This window comes from Lagenorhynchus albirostris, chromosome 17, assembly GCF_949774975.1.
Source record: "Lagenorhynchus albirostris chromosome 17, mLagAlb1.1, whole genome shotgun sequence".
Taxonomy (NCBI): Eukaryota; Metazoa; Chordata; class Mammalia; order Artiodactyla; family Delphinidae; genus Lagenorhynchus; species Lagenorhynchus albirostris.
This window is the reverse complement of record NC_083111.1, coordinates 40,081,968-40,101,065: the sequence shown is the minus strand read 5'-3', so window position 1 is coordinate 40,101,065 and position 19,098 is coordinate 40,081,968. Positions and strand designations below refer to the sequence as shown.

The window sequence follows — 19,098 nt, the reverse complement described above, 5'->3', positions numbered from 1 at the left end:
TTACTTTGAAATACAGTTCATAAAAGAACTGTAGGATGGAATTTGATTCATTCCCTTTCAGTGTTCAGGATAATGAGCTGGTATCCTAGCAACTTTCAAAAGTAATCAATGAGGATTTTTTAAAAAGATTACTACAAATCCCAGATTAAGAGAAACCATCTCTCAACTTAAAAAACAAAAAGATATAAAATACATTCATACCGCTTCTCTTTTAAGATTCATATTCATTTCTTCCATATTAGTATCAGCATGCCCATGTACTGATCTACCATGAATGTAATAACCAAAACATCTGTGGGATAACAGAAACACTGATATCTATCAAAAGAGAAGAAGAAGCAGTTAGCAACTCAACTGCAAAACAATAAAAATTAAGTTCTTCTTAAAATTGCTTCCTTTCTCTCAAAATAATGAGGGTTGAATTCTTGGAAAACATATAAATAGAATAATAAGATAATAAAGGATAATGAGGTTATTTTAAAAAGTAGATGCAAAAGAGACTGGAGACACTCCCAAGAAAGGAAGAAACAGGGTTGATATATGAAAACTTTTCAGGGACTTCAGGCTGAGTCAACTGTTTGGTGGCATAAGCAATTCATAATTAAGAAACTGCAAATAAAGAAGGAAAAATTAAGACAGTAAATATTAAATTGTAGCTTGTTATAACCATCTCTGGAATTAACCACCAGTGGAAATCAGACTAAAAATACAATCATAGCAAATCACTTTTAAAGCCTCTCTTAGTGTACTCATGACCTTTAAAAAGGGAGAAATAACAGTTGCAAGATAGTCAAAGTACTTACATTGCTCATACAGCACAAATCAACAAACTGTCGAATTTTATCTTCTACAAATCTCTCATAAAAGACAGCAAAGAACACAATCTGAAACATTAAGCCAAGTTTATGTTTATTAGATTTTAGGATTTAATTTTCTTTCATAGCCACAGTATAGTGTCATAAGAAAAAAGAAGTTCCAATCAAGAACATAGTGGCCAATAACAATTCCTGTGGGATAAAATCCTACTTATCATTTCTGATTCTTCTGTCAAAGGAAGAATGCTTTGCAATTGTGTTAAGATTCACTGAGGGAGCTTATTTTGAATTTAAAAAACTTTTCTGTGTCATTAAAATAAGATAGGACAAACACAGGGGGAGGAAGTAAGGGGCTTTACAAGCTTTAGAATAAACCAATGCATTAATGGCCAGATTTAGGTCTGGTTCTGCAATTCCACTCATCTCCTAAATTCAAAAAGCCACTAGAAAAATTGCTGTTTTTCAAATTAATCTTCTCTGATAGAGTAGCACATAAAAAGCATATGTCAAGTATTCTGTTTCAACTACAGAAAATGTGTTAAACATTCAAATGGAATGGTTTCAAGTGTTTTCTTAGATAGATTTAATAACAATACTACAAAGGGAAGTTTTATAAATCACAAGAGAAAAGTTTACATTGTAGGCCTTCTTAGATCCACTTCAGAGAAGGATAACATTTCCTAACCACCCAATTCAAAGCTGTCGCCTGCTGTCGCATTCCTAACTTCCATTCCCCTTACCTCCCCCTCTACTCACTATCTCATCTCCCTGCTGATGCCCTTCACAGCACTTGTCACAGCTGTGACTTGTTCTTGTTACAGCATATCTTTGAGCTCAGCACAGTGCCTCGCACATAACACGTACTCAGATATGTAAAAGAATATAGCAGGTGAACACTGAGAAAACTTTCCTAAATAGTCTCTGAACACATTTTAAAACTCCTTTAAATGACATGAAAAACAGTAACATTCAAAGTTTAAAAACTAAAAGATGCCACTTAAAAATTGAAGAAGCTGGGTTTGGGGAAATATAAGGAGTGAACAATAAAGCCTAATATTATGAGAATCAAGAAGATTTTGTATAGACAAATTTATGGAACTGTAATAGGCTAAAGGAACTTTTATGGATATTTTAGGAATAAACACTGATAGTTTGAGAATGTGACCATGGTATCAAATGACAGCAAAGTGAGAAACAAAGAACGAGGTTAGACGGTAGTGCCCAAGACAGCTAGTTGCTGCCTGAACAATCCTTTCCCTTCCCCTTAGTGACAGACCCCTTCTTTGAGGGGGTCTACCCAGCTGACAGTGCAGTGAAGTGTGGCCATGTGACCAAGTTCTGACCAAGGAGATGTCAAAGACACTTCTGAAAGGGCTCTCAAAGAGGAGAGGGTGAGCGTCCATTGCACTCCCCGGATTGGCAGGCCCACCAATCTGCACACAGGACCAGACCCCGGCCCTTATGGTCGTTGAGTTTGGGCTGCCCTTGCCCCACTGCCCACCTCCTCATCCAGTCATGCTGGAGCATCTGAGCTCACTGCCCACACAAATGGATTACAAGGGCCAGAAGCTAGCTGAACAGGGGTTTCAGGGAATTATTCTTTTCTGCAATACTTGGATTTATCGATGGGTATGTGGCTGAACAGTCTGGGTGGACTACAAAGTTATGGCAGGATTTGCTTTTTCGTGTTTGCTGACATTTTCCTTCATGGCCCATTTATCACTGACACCCCCTCAAGTGGTTCGAGACTTGCTCTGTTTGAGACTCCGGCACACAAGACAAGAAACCAGGGGAAAGAAAAATTAAGAGGCATGCTAAAAATAACTGATAGGGGTTTTCATGATTCAGCTTTACTACTTTACCTGCTTGTGTTTCATGTGAAATGAGCTAAATTGTTTTCATACCTAAAACGTGAGCTAAAAACCACCTATGCTCAGCTATATATAAATTTTGTTCTCTTTATATTTTACTTCTCAGTTGGGTTTTGATTTATAAAACTTTTAGACTTTCTCTTAATAATCTTCCTCTGAAATGCAGAACAGAAAACAACACAAGTATGCAAACTTTCTTGCAGGTCTACAAAATAAGGAAGAATAAATGCCTCATAAATGATAATACAATTTAACTATTACAGTTTCATAATTTATTATGAGTAGTTAAGCTGTTTTAATGTTTTCAGTTAAAACTCATAGTGAACAAATAAAGAGGAAAGGGTGAGGTCTTCTCCCCTGGCTCACCCCTGCAACTCCATCAGCCATTACGGACTGCGAGGTGACCTTAGAGGTGAAGTCCTGAGGGGCAGAGCAGAACAACAGGCATCTGGGCCTGACAGCAGCCACCCTGCTGGCCCTGCATTGCCAACCTCTGCTCTTCTTTCTCACAGGAGACAGAAAAGTCACTTTTATTTCAGCCACTGCTATTTGGGGTTTCCGTATTGTTGTACTCAATCAATACGAAAAGCTTCAGATGGTATTCCTTTAAATTCTCTACACCCAGATAAATCTCATCTATTCACAAAAACTTATATTGGTATATGTAAAAATAAATATTTTCTTACTATTATACTGATGATAAACATCAAACCCCATAATACGGTTGACAGACAGTAACTAGACTTATCATGGTGATCATTTTGAAATGTATAGAAATATCAAATCACTATGCTGTGTTCCAGGAACTAACATAGTGTTGTAGGTTAATTATACATCAAGAACAAACAGACAAATGAACAAACTCTTAGAAGAAGAGATGAGATTTCTGGTTACCAGAGGTGGGGGCTGGAGGGGGAAGTGGGGGGAACTGGATAAGGACAGTCAAAAGGCACAAACTTCCAGTTATAAGATAAATAAGTACTAAGGATGCAATGTGCAACATGATAAATTAACACTGTTTTAGGTTATACATAAAAATTAAGAGAATAAATCCTAAGAGTTCTCATCACAAGGGAAAAATATTTTTTTTTATTTCTTTAATTTTGTATCTGTATGAGATGATGGATGTTCACTAAACTTATTGTGGTAATCATTTCATGATGTGTGTAAGTTAAATCATTATGCTGTACACCTTAAACTTATACAGTGTTGTATGTCAGTTATATCTCAATAAAACTGGAAGGAAAAAAATCAAACCCCATATTCTTTTAATCAAGTTTTATTTCAAATCCTAATTTCTGTTTCTCTTTCTTTTCCAATTGTCAAACTATCCCTCACTAGCTCTATCCTATAGCTTCAAGTTTGAACAAGTCTCACCAACTTAAATGCAAATTTAAAGAGTCTATTCTTAAGTTTCAGAATGACACCTGGGTCCAATTCTGTAGGAATTTTGGGATTTCAATCCCAAAGATCTTTTAAAATAAGCTTTTAAGGCAAATATTTGCTCTCCAGTTTACAGGAAGTTCAACCTATTCTTTCTAGAGGTCCCACCTTCATTTGCTTACTTAAAAGTTAGAGAGTTCTTAATCAAGCAGAAAGCCTTTTTCCACTCATGGGAGTGTCTGTAAGCAAGAGAAAGAAATGCAGAGATCAGAGTTAAGCGCTGTAGCTGCTGCTTCTTTCTTTTCTTCCTTCATTCTTTTTTTTAAAGCTTTAAGAAGATAAGGGAAGTAAGCACAGAAAAGATCCTCTGCTAGAGCCCTGGGACCTGAGAAGATTTATTTTTAGTTTCAGCTATTTCAATAAATATTTCAGAGAAGATTTCAGAAGGGGTACTGGTTTTTGAGAGGTTTAATGATATATAAATAAATGTAAACTATAAGTTATATTTCAAAAGAAAAGAAAAGATTAAGGGTACCTTAGCAATTCCTATCATTATATATAAACTAAATCCTGTGACTAGAAAGCTGCAGACTCTGAAAGACCCTTCAGAGACCCACTATTGAGAAGAAATGGACTCTGAAATCAGATTGCCTGGGTTCAAATTCCAGTTCTGCCAATTTCTAATTGCAGGACTTTAGGCAAATATTTAACCTTTCTGTGCCTCAGCATCCTCAGCTATAAAATGAGGATACTAAAAGAATCTATCTCTGAGGGCTACTATGAAGATTAAGTAAGTTACTTTGTGTAATGCAGTAAATTAACACAGTGCCTAGATTATCATACTATGTAAAAATTAGCTATTAGTTATTATTATTGTTGTTCTTGTCACCTTCTTTATACTATAGAAATCATGTTGTGGTCAATATTTGAGGATTAGCATGTGAACAGAGTTAAAAATATAGAGAGGCAATGTTGCTTAAAAGAACAATCTCTTGTTACCTGTATAATTCCAATGACTAGCCAAAGAGCGGTAGACACCGCATATCTCAAAATGCGGCTATAAGGAGCTATGTAGCTAGGTGGGCTTCTGGAAAGACTAGAAGATGAGTCCATTAATGCTAAGTTCTTGAATCCCACAACCTGAAATAATAAGAAAAAATAATTTAAACAGACATAAAGAAAACTCCTCTAGTCTGAAAATAAGACCCTCCTCTCTACCCCTTACCTTGAAAAACTAAAGTATTCAAGTTTGTATAAATGGTAGAAAATCTAGATAAAAATAATTATCCAGTATTTTAATTACAAAGTATTTAATACAAAATATTTAGCTAGTTCATTTGGTATTCTCTTCAATATGACTAAAGGCCAAATATAACATTATCATATACACAGACAAAGCTCAAAAATTTCTGTCAAGAGAATAAAGCTTTCTTCAGTAAACTACCAATGAACAACCAGTATTTCATGAGTTTTAACATATGCCAGGAACTATGTAAAATACCTTTTATACTTTAAAACAGTATTTTCCAAAATGTCTTTTGAGGAAGATACCATCTTTGATAAAAGGAAACCATGATCAAATAAGTTAAGTTAGTATATTATACTCACCTCCATGCCTTTCACCCTCATAGAATAAAAGCTCTGGAAAGTTTTATGGTAAAGGAATCTACATGACTTTATTGAATCCAGTGTTTTCCAAACTTACTTCATTATAATACTTTTTTCTCACGTAACACCTTTTAAAGCTTTAAAAAACACTACTATAAATGAATTTTTGAGACAGTGTTCATATATCCTAGGGACACACACATTCCTCTAGGTTTAAAAAGGAAAGGAAGGAGAAAAGTGGGAAAGAAGGAAAAAGGAAGGCAGACATACAAGTTAATAATTCATATGTAACCTTACTTAAGCAGCTAATTCTAGAGAAAACCTGTTACTCATACAGTTTCCATATTTCAGTCTCATATTCAGTACTGAATACTTCTTTAATAATTCTACTCAGACCCATGAAATAACTGTAAAGGGATCATAAGCATGTACCCATTCAGTGTGTCTTGTTAAGCTACAGCCCCAGCTCTTAAGACAGAACACAGTCCATAGTAGGTGTTCAATGATAATTTGTTAGAAAATTTCAACCTTCTAATAGTGGTTCTAATACAGGAGTGAGAATATGAATAATGGGGTGGGGGTTTCCTAAAATACAGATACTTGAGCTTGCCTCAGAGCTACGGAATTGACCATAATCTCGAGGGGTGAGGTAAGGCATAGTTATTCTGCAAAAGCTTCCTATGGGGTTCTGCTACAAACCAGTGGTTTAAAAATCACTCCTTACCTACAGTAGACAAATTCAAAGAGACAGAAAGTAGAATGGTGGTTTCCAGGCGCTGGGGAGAGGGGAGAAGACGGAGCTGTTGTTTAATGGGTAGAGTTTTAGTTTTGCAAGATGAACAGAATTCTAGAGACTACTGCACAACAATGGAAGTGTACTTAACAGTACTGGACTGTATATTTAAAATGATTAAGATGGTAAATTTCATGTTATGTGTATTTTTTAATGGCTTGATTACAATATTTTAACCTTTAGAAAACTCTTCCACTGACATGAAAACTTAGCTGGAATTATATTAACATTTATGAGGTACCCATAAGTTGTATACAATTACATCAAACAGTTTATACCTCCAAAAGGAAGAGGACAGTAAGTACTTGAAAGAGTGGGTTAATTTTTCTCACAGTCTGAATTTCATTCCATTCATTTGCCACAAAATATGTTCTCCATATGCTTACTGGAACGGTAGCACTCCGAACACCACCCTCACCTGGTTGGGGAGATAAAATGAGTAAAAGCGTTTCACCTTCTTTGCTCTACAATGGTGGCAAAAGAATCTTGGTACAAATGGTTACTTTCATTACCTTCAACAGCTTTAAGAACCTTTCCTTTAGGTCGCTCCCAATCAATAAAGAATATGTCTATGGTGATCTGGGAGATGAGCTTATGCAAAAATTGCAGAGCCTGAGAATGACAAACAAAGCACCTTAAAGTATCTGCATAAGCCTGCTTATGAAACCAACAGTGATTCTTTAAGAATGTCCATCGACAGATGAATGGATAAAGAAGATGTGGTACATATATACAATGGAATACTACTCAGCCATAAAGAAGAACGAAATAATGCCATTTGCAGCAACATGGATGCAACTAGAGATTATCATACTAAGTGAAGTAAGTCAGAAAGAGAAAGACAAATACCATACGATATCACTTACACGTGGAATCTAAAATATGACACAAATGAACTTATCTACGAAAACAGAAACAGACTCACAGACATAGAGAACAGACTTGTGGTTGCCAAGGGGAGGGGGGCAGAGAGGGATGGACTGGCAGTTTGGGGTTAGCAGATGCAAACTATTATATACAGAGTGGATAAACGTGATCCTAATGTATAGCACAGGGAACTATACTCAATATCCTGTGATAAACCATAATGGAAAAGAATATAAAAAAAGAGTGTCTCTATGTGTATAACTGAGTCACTTTGCTGCACAGCAGAGATTGGCACAATGTTGTAAACCAACTATACTTCAAAAAAAAAAAAGAAACAAACATACCGTAATCACAAGAATATATAACTTTCACAAGTTACAAAGTCGTAATACCATTAGGGGATCAACAGAAGCTCACGAAATAACGGAATCACCAAATTCACAGAATTTTTATATACATATTAATTCTACTTCCCTTTTTCTGTCTTTCTTTGAAATAGGGATATGAAAGGAGACACACTACCTCCTCCTCATACAGGGATCTTGCATTAATTGTCTCTCTTTCCCAAGGTTTCCAAAAGCATACTTTGTTTTCTAGATCATCTAACTTCTTTATAAGTAAAGGTATTTCCAACTATAATTTGCTTGTCCTAATTAAAGTTTTAGCATGCTCTCACTTGTTTTTTCCCCCCTATTTCTGGTATTTTCATTTACAGAATATGTTTAAACTGAGGCTTCCTCCTAGTAGGTACATTATTGATCAAACAAGGGATAAAAATCTAAGTATGGGATGATTCCTCTCTTCGTGGAGCTCACAGATCAGTGGGAACATCAGACACTTAATAATCACAACACAATTGGATGAGATCTACCACAGAAGCATGTAAAGAGCTTCACATCCATCTACAGAAAAATGAAGTAGGGAGGGGGGTTGCCATGGAGAGAGGAGGAAAGGAATATGGAGGCAGAGAACAAATGCTAAGAGTTCAGCACTTTATCCAGCCTGGTACCTTTTACTCTCAATTAACAGGTTAAATTAAATAATAAAAAAATATTTAAGGCAGATCTTCAGAATAAGATATCTATTATAAATAAAAGTAGACTTCCTAGTAAAACAGAATTAATTCATGCTTTCTTCCAAAATTAAACTAAATTTTACACCAAAGATTTTGAAAGCAGTTTAATTTTAAAGACTTATATGCTTATTAGCAGGTCTTTTAAATTCAGTAACCCGTGCTTTGAAACTTACCTTCAGAGCAAAGGCACATCCCACATAAGTAACAAAACGTTCTTCCTGAGCCGGCATTGGTAGCAAAACAGAGACAGACTTCTGTGCCTATGATAAAAATTACGCTGCTAAATATGACCATACAAAGTTTTTACTAAACACAAGTTATAACCCAAAGAAAGCGTAAAAGAGGAAGGTGGTGATGCACTCAGTAAACACAGCACACTCAGGGAATGGTGAGTTTAGCATTTGCCCCAATACTCTTGATCAGAAATATCCACCACTAAAGACAGTTCCTTTATAAAGAAAGCTTACAAGTTATTCAGGTATTGGCACTTAGGTTAAATTCAGAAAATCACTTACTTTGAAGAAAATAAGCCAGTAAAGACCTGTTCCCACAGTGATGATAAAGAAAACATTGGCCAGATCACCAGCATAGTAAACCAAGAATTTCATAACTGTCTGCAATTTAAAAAGAGAATTACAGCCATTATAGACACAATCTATTTATACTATTACTTTTAATAACATGTTATTTACCCAGTTTCTCAAGCTTGAAGCCTTGTTTCATGTATACGTGGATCAGTTAGAAAGACCAACTGCAGCCACTTCCTAGACACCTTTTGGGTCCTAACCTTTTGATCCATTCCCAATAGCCTCTGTCTTATTCAACCCTTCTCATCTTTCACCATCTAAGAAATTTAGAACCGCCTCCTAATTTTCTTCGAGTCTGGAATCCTTCTCTCCAATGTATCCTCTATACTACCATCAGAGTTGGCTTTCTAAAATGTAAATTGGATTGTGTTACTCCCCTTCTTAAAAATGTACAGTGACTCCTTATTAAAATATAAATTCCTGACTCACAAGGTCCTCCACAACCTAGACAAAAATTAAATATTTAGCCTCATCTGCCAGTTCCAACCACTTACTCAATAATTAACTATTCCACACTTTCATCTCAAATGTTTTGGGGAATGAAATGGGCATTGATTCTACAAATATTCTTCTCTTTTTCTCTCTGGCAAACTCTCATGAGCTCTGAGGGCAGAGATGATGTCTCTCTTTGCTCATTATCACAATCCCCCCAGTGCCTAGTAGAGCACCTGGCACTCAGACAGTAGGCTATCAGTGACTATTTGTGGAATGCGCCGATAACCCAGCTTAAAGTTCACTTCTCTTGGAAGCCTTTCTTGACCATCCCAGACAGTAAATCAAGCCCCCCTCCTCTGATTCCTTGGCACATTGGCTCTGGAGCCAGGAAGACATCCCAGCACAAACAAATTTACTACGTGCCTTTCTCATGTTCTTTATCAGCGAAATGGAAATACCACCTATTACTTTGTTGCTATAAAAATTAAATGAATAGGGGCTTCCCTGGTGGCGCAGTGGTTTAGAGTCTGCCTACTGATGCAGGGGACATGGGTTCGTGCCCCGGTCTGGGAAGATCCCACATGCCACAGAGTGGCTGGACCCGTGAGCCATGGCCGCTGAGCCTGTGCGTCCGGAGCCTGTGCTCCACAACAGGAGAGGCCACAACAGTGAGAGGCCTGTGCACCGCAAAAAAAAAAAAAAAAAAAAAAAAAAAAAGTGCCTGGCACATAGTAAATATTCAAAAAATGATAGATAAAAATAAAAACAAACATAAAGAAGACTAATTGAGAAGAGAAACTATAAAGTTAATAGAATAAAATATGGGCGAATACCTTTTTGATCTTGAGATAGGGGAGGCTTTCCTAAACAAGATCCTAAAAGCACATGCCATAATATGAAAACCTACTCAGATGTGACAATATTAAAATCAAGAGTTTCTGTTAAACAAAGTAACACATAGGTAAAATAACACATGAATCACTCTTGGAGAATAAATTTCAACATCAAAAACCAAAAGTGGATTTATATTTAGAAAATACATAAAACTCCAAATAAATAAAATATAAAAACTTGTTTAAATAAACAAGAAAAACTGAAAACTTAATTAGAAAAATGGGCAAGGGATACAAACAGGAAGTTCACAGAAGGGGAAACCCAAATGTTTAATAAAGCATATGAAGAGTAATCAGAGAAATGAAAATTAAATCAAGAATAACATACTACTTACCCCACCAAATTGGCAAAAAATGGAAAGACTTGAAAAACAGCAAGTATTGATTGGTGAGGACGTGAGGAAACAAGAACAGCTCTGCTGTTGTGTGCAGACTGGCCCACAGCAACGTGGGAGGGAAATGAGCATACACCTCTCATAGTCATATACACCAGAGAAACTCAAGGCAACTTTTGACTCATTCTCTAGCTGTGCTTTATTAGAAGGATATAAAATAGCCAAAAGATAAAAATATACTTAAAAAATTCCTGTGATCATACCTGTAAATCGATCATGGGACTCCCAATGCGTCTCTTCCAACCTGCTGTCTTCAAAAGAGACAATAAAACAGCTAGTCCACCCAACACACCCAAAGCAATCTAAAGGAAAAAAAAAATTTGGAATTTATGTAATTTCATAATGTAATTTCATCCATGTTCAAAGACACTGTAAACAGAAAGTAAGGAAGTACTCAAAAAATGGTGGTGGAAGGTGGCTAAAAGGACATAGGAGCCAAATTTAAGGAACTCCCAATGGTCAAATCTGGGACAATTTGAGCAAGAAAATAGATAGTAATGAATTATTATTGTTAGAATAAATAAATATCCATGAGTCCATACTGATTTAAATAAATAATTGAATAAATAAATCAATGTGGACAAAGGGACAGTTCCTCCTTATAGCAGAACTTGAATTAACAAATATAGAAGAAATGATGGAAATACACAATCACCATCAGACAAATGTCACAGTAACACTTTTTACTGGCAAGAATTAACAATGGGTGCTAAAATTAGAGGGCAAAAGAATAATGAGGAGCAGGATGTTTGCATAATCTCAAGTATCTCCTCACAAGATACAAGATACTTATTAATTATAAGTGGAAAAATACAGTGGAGAACTCTGTGGACACCATCTTAGCCATATGATCGAAGGTGACATCACTGTTAATAAGATACACTGACATCAAGTATCTTCTGATATGATTTGCTGAGAAGGGTACAACATCATTTCTGTGGCATTTGTGCTAAAACTACATTTAATCATGGGAAAATATCAGATAAACCCAACTGAGGTCCAAAATACCAGTGTCAGTCATGAAAGACAAAGAATGACAGAGCACCTGTCACAGATCTAAAGATACACACGATGGCTAGAAGTAATATGTGACCCTGGACTGGGTCCTAAAACAGAAGAAAGATAGTGAAAAAAATCTGTAAAATCCAAAGAGTATTTAGATTAGTTAACAGATTAGGACTACATCAATATTAATTTTCTGATTAACATCACTGTACTACCATCATGTAAGATGTTAACATTAGGGGAGGCTGGGTGAGGGATATATGGTAAATCTCTCTATTTTGACAACTTTCCTGTACATGTAAAAACTTTTTTTTTAATTAAAAAATATACTGTAAGTATTTTTAACAGGTTAAAATAAACTCACATCTGTCTGGACATGTGCTTCTCCTTGATCCATTTCATATGTGACCGAGAAAGAAACCTGATATTTAAAAGAAAGTGAATTAGCCATACTGAAGTTATATAACACAAACCTACTTTTACTAGAAAAATACATTTGTAACTGAATTTTACCATAAATGCCATACTTTTGAACTATCAATGTTACTAGAGTTGACCCTTATTTGTATCAATACATAAATGAATACGCTCTTGGGAATTATTCATGCTACTTTAAACATCCCTTTTGAACACATGTTAAAGAAATAGGGCTTCATTAGGAGCTAGGTTAGGTTCATTAATAGCAGTCAAGCCAAATTAACCGTATTTCATTTTCTGATAGGTTTCTGTAACTGAGGAGTGTGACTGATCTTACATATCAAGAATTCAGCAACTGGCTAAACAATCACAGCCTAAGATGGCAGATTAATCAAAGAGCTGAACAAGAATCTTAGGGATACCATTATATTGAGACAGTAGAAAGAAGAACCAGCAAAGGGTTAAGAGAAACAGGAGTATGAGAAGTAGGAGAGGGAAGATACCTAAGTCTTAGCAAGGTCATAAACAGGGAGTTTCAAAAAGGAGGAGGTCACCAGTAGTGTCAAATGTTGTACAACTGGCCCTTGAACAATGCAGGGGTTAGAGACGCCAACCCCCGTGCAGTCAAAAATCCAGATAGAACTTTAGAATTGGCCCTCCGCATCCATGGATTCAACCAACTTCGTGTAGTGCTGTGGTACATATTGAGTGAAGGAAAAAAAAAAACCCATGTATAAGTAGACCCATGCAGTTCAAACGCATGTTGTTCAAGGGTCAACTGTGTAAGTGTCAAGTTAAAGAAATAAAGCCAGTGTATGTGGAATTCATTGCTGACTTCATGAAACAGGTTTTCAAAGAAGCAAATGGCAAGAGCAAAACTGCAAATGATGAAAGAGTAAATGGTTGGGAAATCAAGGAAAGACACACGATAGCAAGCCGAACAGTTGGCAGAGCTGATGGATAATTTTACTGTTTGGTTGTGTTAGTTTGTTTTTACGATGGGGCAACCTGAAGGGTATTATAAGCAAAGGAAAGGGACCAGCAGAGAAGCTGGCTGAATAAAGGGTTGTGGGTGAAACAGGATACTGGAGGAAGTACCCTAAACAAGTACAGGTTGAAAATTTGCTTAAGAAAGTGGGAAGGGTCCTTTCTTCTTAGAAATAGGAACAGGAGTTAGGAAAGATAATGAAACAGAGATACCTAAGTAATTAAAGAGGAAATCTGAAGGAATTCGTATTGGATGGTTTTGATCTGCTCCGTAAAATACAAAGATAGGTTATTTGTCTTTGGTGAGAGAGCAGAGATGTAGCTGGATACTTAAAATGAATGTAGAACTTTTACAATAGCTGTCATGAGAAATTAAGAAATGATGAAAGAACTGTACATTCTACAATTAGAATGAATTTGAGGTGGACTTCCTCAATATGGTTTTATGATTCTCTCAACTTTTTTTCCAATTTGTCAAGACTTAGTTTAGAATATTTTGGACAAGAAAAATATTTAAAGAAAACACCCAGAAGTGTTTTATGTTAAGATAAATATACTCTTGACTACCCAAGAATGACCATTCCAGGAAGACGTAAACCAGGCAGTCTTTTGTTGTTACTAAGCATGTTTCTGGATTTTCTTCTCCTCTCACTATAATGTATACAAATACAGGCAATCGAAGCTAATTTTAACATGAAACCAGGTAATACAAATGAGGATGTGAAATCTTTCAGAGAAAAGTTATTTATGTGCCTACTTTTCACTTAACGAAAGCCTGAATCCAATAGTAGCTGAGCACACGTACAAGTAAAACAGAGAGGCCAAAAGCACTGGCTGAAGAACTGGAATTTTAAAATTCAGAAAAGTAAAATAATAGAAATTAAAAGCTATTAGTGAGTCTTGGAGTAAGGAATGCTCACCTTCCAATTCTCATGTTTCTGGAGAGGACAGGGAATGAGGAAGAAGTAGAGAAGGATTAGCCTGCTTTTGACCTCTATCCTCTCTCATTTACCCCTCATCAAAGCAGGGATGCTTCATCTGCCTGGCAAGGTAGAGAGGAGGAACTGTGTCGTGCGGCTCGGCCTTTCCCAGGCTCATTCTCTTTGGTGTATCCCGTTTTCAGTGTGTACATGGTATCGCTTCCATATACAGGCCCTGCCAGGCAGGGGAGGATTATAGTTCTGTGGTTAAACTTAACTGAGTTGGGAAATAGCAGAAGACTAATTGGCTGCAGGTCCAAACTGCATTCTCTAGCTCACTTTAGCGCTACTAGTTATAAAGCTGATAATTTGATTCTCTTTCTGCCTGTTGAATTGTGTCTCTATCAAGTGGGCAAGGCTGGTGAGAAGAGGAACACACATGCCCACTTAAGGTTTGAGCTCCTGGTTTAGTTAGTCAAGGAGGCAAAATCTTAACAGAAGCAAGGTGGCCAAAGAGGATGGGAGCAGATGCTGCATGGCTCAGCATACCCCAGGATACTGACAGGGAGGCCCAGCTGCTGGTGACGCTGTCTACTGACAAACATAATCCTTGCTTTTTTATACCCAGGATCCATAAGAACTCACCTCTTACCACTATCAGTAAAAAAATAATTAAGTCTTGACTATATAATGTGCCATGTTTATTTAAAACTTTAAAAAGGACTAATTGTCTTTTGATCATAACACAAACTCTATCAGCATTATACGAACACATAGAGAGGCAATGATTAGGAAGGAACTCACCTTCACAGACTGGCTGTTGGGATCTTTGATATCAATGTCACTGTAGGCAATGGTAATTAAGGGAGGGTAGATATTTCCATTTTTTGTGTTGGGTACAAGGCGGATACTGTTTAAAAGAAAATTCATTTTTAGTTATAAATACATCTAGGCCCTTAAACATAAATTTAACTTATTGTTTCTTCTGAATTAGATATGGATAGTCTTGGTGATCTCAGAACTACCAGTTACTAAAAACTAGAGGTCAAACATAAACTAATGGTAACAACATAGGCTATTTGAAGTGGTCAGAACTTTATATTGAAATATAACCTCTGAGACAAATTAGAAACTCTTGTTGATCTAGGTCCTACGAAGTTTACAAATGAAATCAGTGAAGTACTGTGCACCACTTTTGAGGACTACTCAAAAGACAAGTGTTACATGAAGCCTAGAGGAAGGCAGATAATATCCTAATTTTCAAAGAAGATGAATTCTTAACAAAATACTGTGTCATATCTAATACTGTTTAGGGCACATAATGGGGCACGTTTTGCTGAATTCAATGCATTAGTAATGTACAGTTTGTAAACTCAGAAAGGAAAATGCCAAGCACCAGTGGCCAGCATAGTTTCTCCAAGAGCAAATCAGGAGTGACTAGTTTCAATTTCGTTTTCACTAGGGATACTACATTAGATTGAGGGACTGCTAAAAACAGCACAGTTGGATTTCAGCAAGGTATATGACAAAACTTCTGTACTGCCTACCTGATAAGATTATCATAAAAATCAAAGTGAAAAAAATAATGTATGTTGAAGTGCCAGAAAGAAGATGGTACTGATTTTCATCAGTGTATTCAAGGTGCACATCATAAAATATTGGAGTGGGAAGGCTGGTTAAGGTCTTAGAGATAGGAATCTCACACTGGAGAAGACGCATGAGGGCTGCAAGCCACTACCCTAAGGCAGGGTCATCATTAAAGTATCCCAGGAAGGGACTTCCCTGGTGGAGCGGTGGTTAAGAATCCGCCTGCCAATGCAGGAGACACGGGTTCGATCCCTGGTCCGGGAAGATCCCACATGCCGCGGAGCAACTAAGCTCGTGTGCCACAACTACTGAACCTGTGCTCTAGAGCCTGCAAGCCACAACTACTGAGCCTGTGTGCCACAGCTACTGAAGCCCGCACACCTAGAGCCTGTGCTCCACAACAAGAGAAGCCACCGCCATAAGAAGCCCGCGCACCACAATGAAGAGTAGCCCCCGCTCGCTGCAACTAGAGAAAGCCCGTGCGCAGCAAGGAAGACCCAACACAACCAAAAATAAATAAGTAAATTTATTTTTTAAAAAAAGTATCCTAGGAAGAGTGAGGTGTTGATAATTAATTAGGGCCAACCTAGAACAGTAGCTGTTAAAGGAGATGGAGCCGCAGGAGGCCTGCCTATTGCAATCACCTGGCAGGCTCTAACATACCTGCTTCAGCCCACTGATCTTCACTTTCCCCCTCTCAACCCATTCTAATTTAGCAGGTCTAGAGTGGGCCTACAATATGAATTTTGGCAAAAGTCCTTAATCTCTTCTGACGTAATTTTCCCCTCTATTAGTGTAGCCCAATCTATCGGGACATCTAAAAACACAGTCCAGTTCAGGTGTTCTTATTGTTTTCACCTGATAATTACAGGTCACTACTTTCACTACCACATTTTCCCATATACTCCAAGCCTCATTTAGTGCATTAGACGTTTGTTTACCTCAGTGATATTTGGGTAGCAACTCGAATTAATCTTGGCTGACTTCCTAAGTCACTTTCTCTTCCACTTAGTGCATCCACTAAGAAAATGCGCCGAGTCAGAAGCCACTTGCCAGAGCTACTGTCTTTTATAATAATAAAAAAAAAGAGATGGCATTTAAAAAATATCTTCAATTCTTCAAGATGGCTCTCAAGGAGAACTTTTTCCGTTCTACTAATTTTTCTATTAAAATTAGCCCTGACTTTACAGTTCTACTAATTTTTCTCAGGATACACTTTTAGCAATAACATAATTTCTTAATAATAAGCCTGATATATTTAGTAAAAATTTCTAAATATACCAGCAACCTTACTGTTTTACTTTTAGGCATGCTATATAGAAACTTATACTCAGAGAGAATCTATGACCATTCTTATAATCTGTGATTTATTAAATTATCATGTTGGTTGACTGGTTAATTGATTTCAGCTCAGAGGAAGAGTGGTATGTATGGACGCCTTACCTTGGTTCACAAATATTTTATTGTGCTGAAGATTTAAGTTTAACACAGGCACAGCCCAAATATATTGGTGTTGATTTTCATCAGTATATTCAAGGTACACATCATAAAATGTAGGCATGGGGAAGTCAGTTAAGATCTTAGAGATAGGAATCTCACACTGGAAAAGAAAATGAAAAATGAAAGTATCCAAATTGAAAATTAGAAAGCATATTTATTATCTTTACAAGTTTTTTTTAATTGTAAAATGAAATATCTTTCAGTTACCTTGTTTATCCACATTTCCATGTGTCTTTCAAAACATGAATACTATGTATGATTCTTTTATAAGGGCCAAAATAACTAACAGTAAAGAACCACCTGGATCTTGTCCTACAGCCCACTCATTCTCAACAGTAAGTGTACAGTGAAAAGGTTTAAAAACTCCTATCCTATGGGATGAGGTCCCAATTCTTTCTCCTGATGTACACTGCTGTTTATGATTTGGCTCCCCTTAACAGAGCCAGGTTTATCTCCCACTGCTCCCTCTCTGTCTATGGTCCAGTCAAACTAATCTACTTACAGTCTCTAAATATGCTGTGCTATTCTACATCTCTCTGACATTGCAAATGGTGTTTCTGCTTGACATTCCCTTCCCCACTGTGCTCTCCTGGCAAACTCATATTCATTCTACAAGCTCAAGTATCACTCACTCTGTAAAGCCTTTCCATATTTCCCTAGGAACTGCTAATGAACCCTCCTTTGGACCAACATGGTACCTTGTTCATATCTATAGAACAACACATCACATTCTTTGCAATTCTTTGTCTGTCTATATAGCTGTTTTCTCTACTAGGCTATGAACTCCTTGAGAGGCAACCAGGTTCAATGGAAAAACCATGATTTTCAAGCCTAACAGAACATTTACTTGATGCAACACCTTGAGTAAATTACCTAATCTTACTGAGCACCATTTCCTCATTCATAAAACACAAATAATATGTATTTCACATAGTTATTTCATGGATCAGATGAGATAAAAATGATAAAATGCTGAGCATACAGCAGCGGGCATTTAACAAGTCTTGATTCTCCTGGCCCAAGGTAGACACAAAATAGCATTTTTTAAAAATAACATAGAAGTCGTTTCTGATAATAAAAGTAAATGCACGTTCATGATAGAAAATTTGGAAAATATAAAAAAGAGAGAAAATCACCTGTAATCCCACCATTCAGAGATAACCGCTGTTAAAAATGTTTATCTTCTAATCTGTTTTCCCTGAGTATTTTTCATTGTGGTTTTAACAAAACTGGAAGCACAGTTTTGTTCTATGGTGTACGTATATGCATTTTATCAAGAAGTATTTTTGTAGACTAGTGAATTTCTTTCAAACGTTTAATGGCTCATAATATTCCTTTGTACCATACTGTAGTTTTAAAATGCATTACCAAAGGAAGGAAGGTCAGGGAGGGAGGGAGGGAGGAAAGCATGGAAGGAGAGAAAAGGAAAGCATTTTTATTTGTTTCTGGAGGGTAGAGGGAGGAGGGAGTGATAACACTTTATTGTTCATTAAAAATGAAGTAATACTTTTGCTTTATTCTAAAATGCTCAAAAGTAGAGATTATTTTTATGACCTATATGCCTAGAAGTAAATAAACAACTAATTATGATGTTTAAGACTCTATCTATGACAAGGTACTCTTTTCATGCTGATTAGATTAATAAAAACTATATCAATCGGTGAAATTATTCATTACTACAAGAAATTTCCAATTTCAAAAATTCAAAGATATTCCAATTATTGCTGATGTGAAAAAATGAAGCTAAAATACAGACTGCCTAAAACTAGTTCCAACTTACATTCTGCTGATAGGTTGTTCCAAAGGAATAAGCAGCATTTAATCTTGTCTCTGTGTCTGGACAAAGCTACAGCAAAAGAATACAACTGATAAATATCTCTCACAAATGTTTTCTTTGCTTATAGTCAAGGGTTCTCAACACTCAACATGGACATATACTTTATATAATACTCATTCAATG

At 36.5% G+C, this 19,098-nt stretch overlaps 1 protein-coding gene and 1 pseudogene across 7 annotated transcripts in view; one reads left to right on the top strand and one right to left on the bottom strand.

Annotated features, from left to right (window-relative positions):
• TMEM67 (transmembrane protein 67) overlaps window positions 1–19,098 on the bottom strand; it is a 46,273-nt gene that overhangs the window by 12,666 nt on the left and 14,509 nt on the right. For 3 of the 7 annotated variants that reach the window (XM_060128089.1, XM_060128088.1, XM_060128083.1), the window contains exons 11-23: window positions 18,919–18,984; window positions 17,082–17,238; window positions 16,580–16,703; window positions 14,856–14,961; window positions 12,092–12,148; window positions 10,926–11,024; window positions 8,928–9,026; window positions 8,586–8,672; window positions 6,983–7,082; window positions 6,749–6,888; window positions 5,069–5,209; window positions 804–884; window positions 202–318 (exon numbers count right to left, since the gene is read on the bottom strand). In XM_060128089.1, the coding sequence (XP_059984072.1) occupies window positions 202–318; window positions 804–884; window positions 5,069–5,209; window positions 6,749–6,888; window positions 6,983–7,082; window positions 8,586–8,672; window positions 8,928–9,026; window positions 10,926–11,024; window positions 12,092–12,148; window positions 14,856–14,961; window positions 16,580–16,703; window positions 17,082–17,238; window positions 18,919–18,984 (1,374 nt within the window). The remainder of the gene's footprint in view (window positions 1–201; window positions 319–803; window positions 885–5,068; window positions 5,210–6,748; window positions 6,889–6,982; window positions 7,083–8,585; window positions 8,673–8,927; window positions 9,027–10,925; window positions 11,025–12,091; window positions 12,149–14,855; window positions 14,962–16,579; window positions 16,704–17,081; window positions 17,239–18,918; window positions 18,985–19,098) is intronic. The other 4 variants (XM_060128084.1, XM_060128087.1, XM_060128085.1 and 1 more) reach the window with 4 other exon arrangements.
• Window positions 2,291–2,733, top strand: LOC132508225 (signal peptidase complex subunit 1-like; annotated as a pseudogene).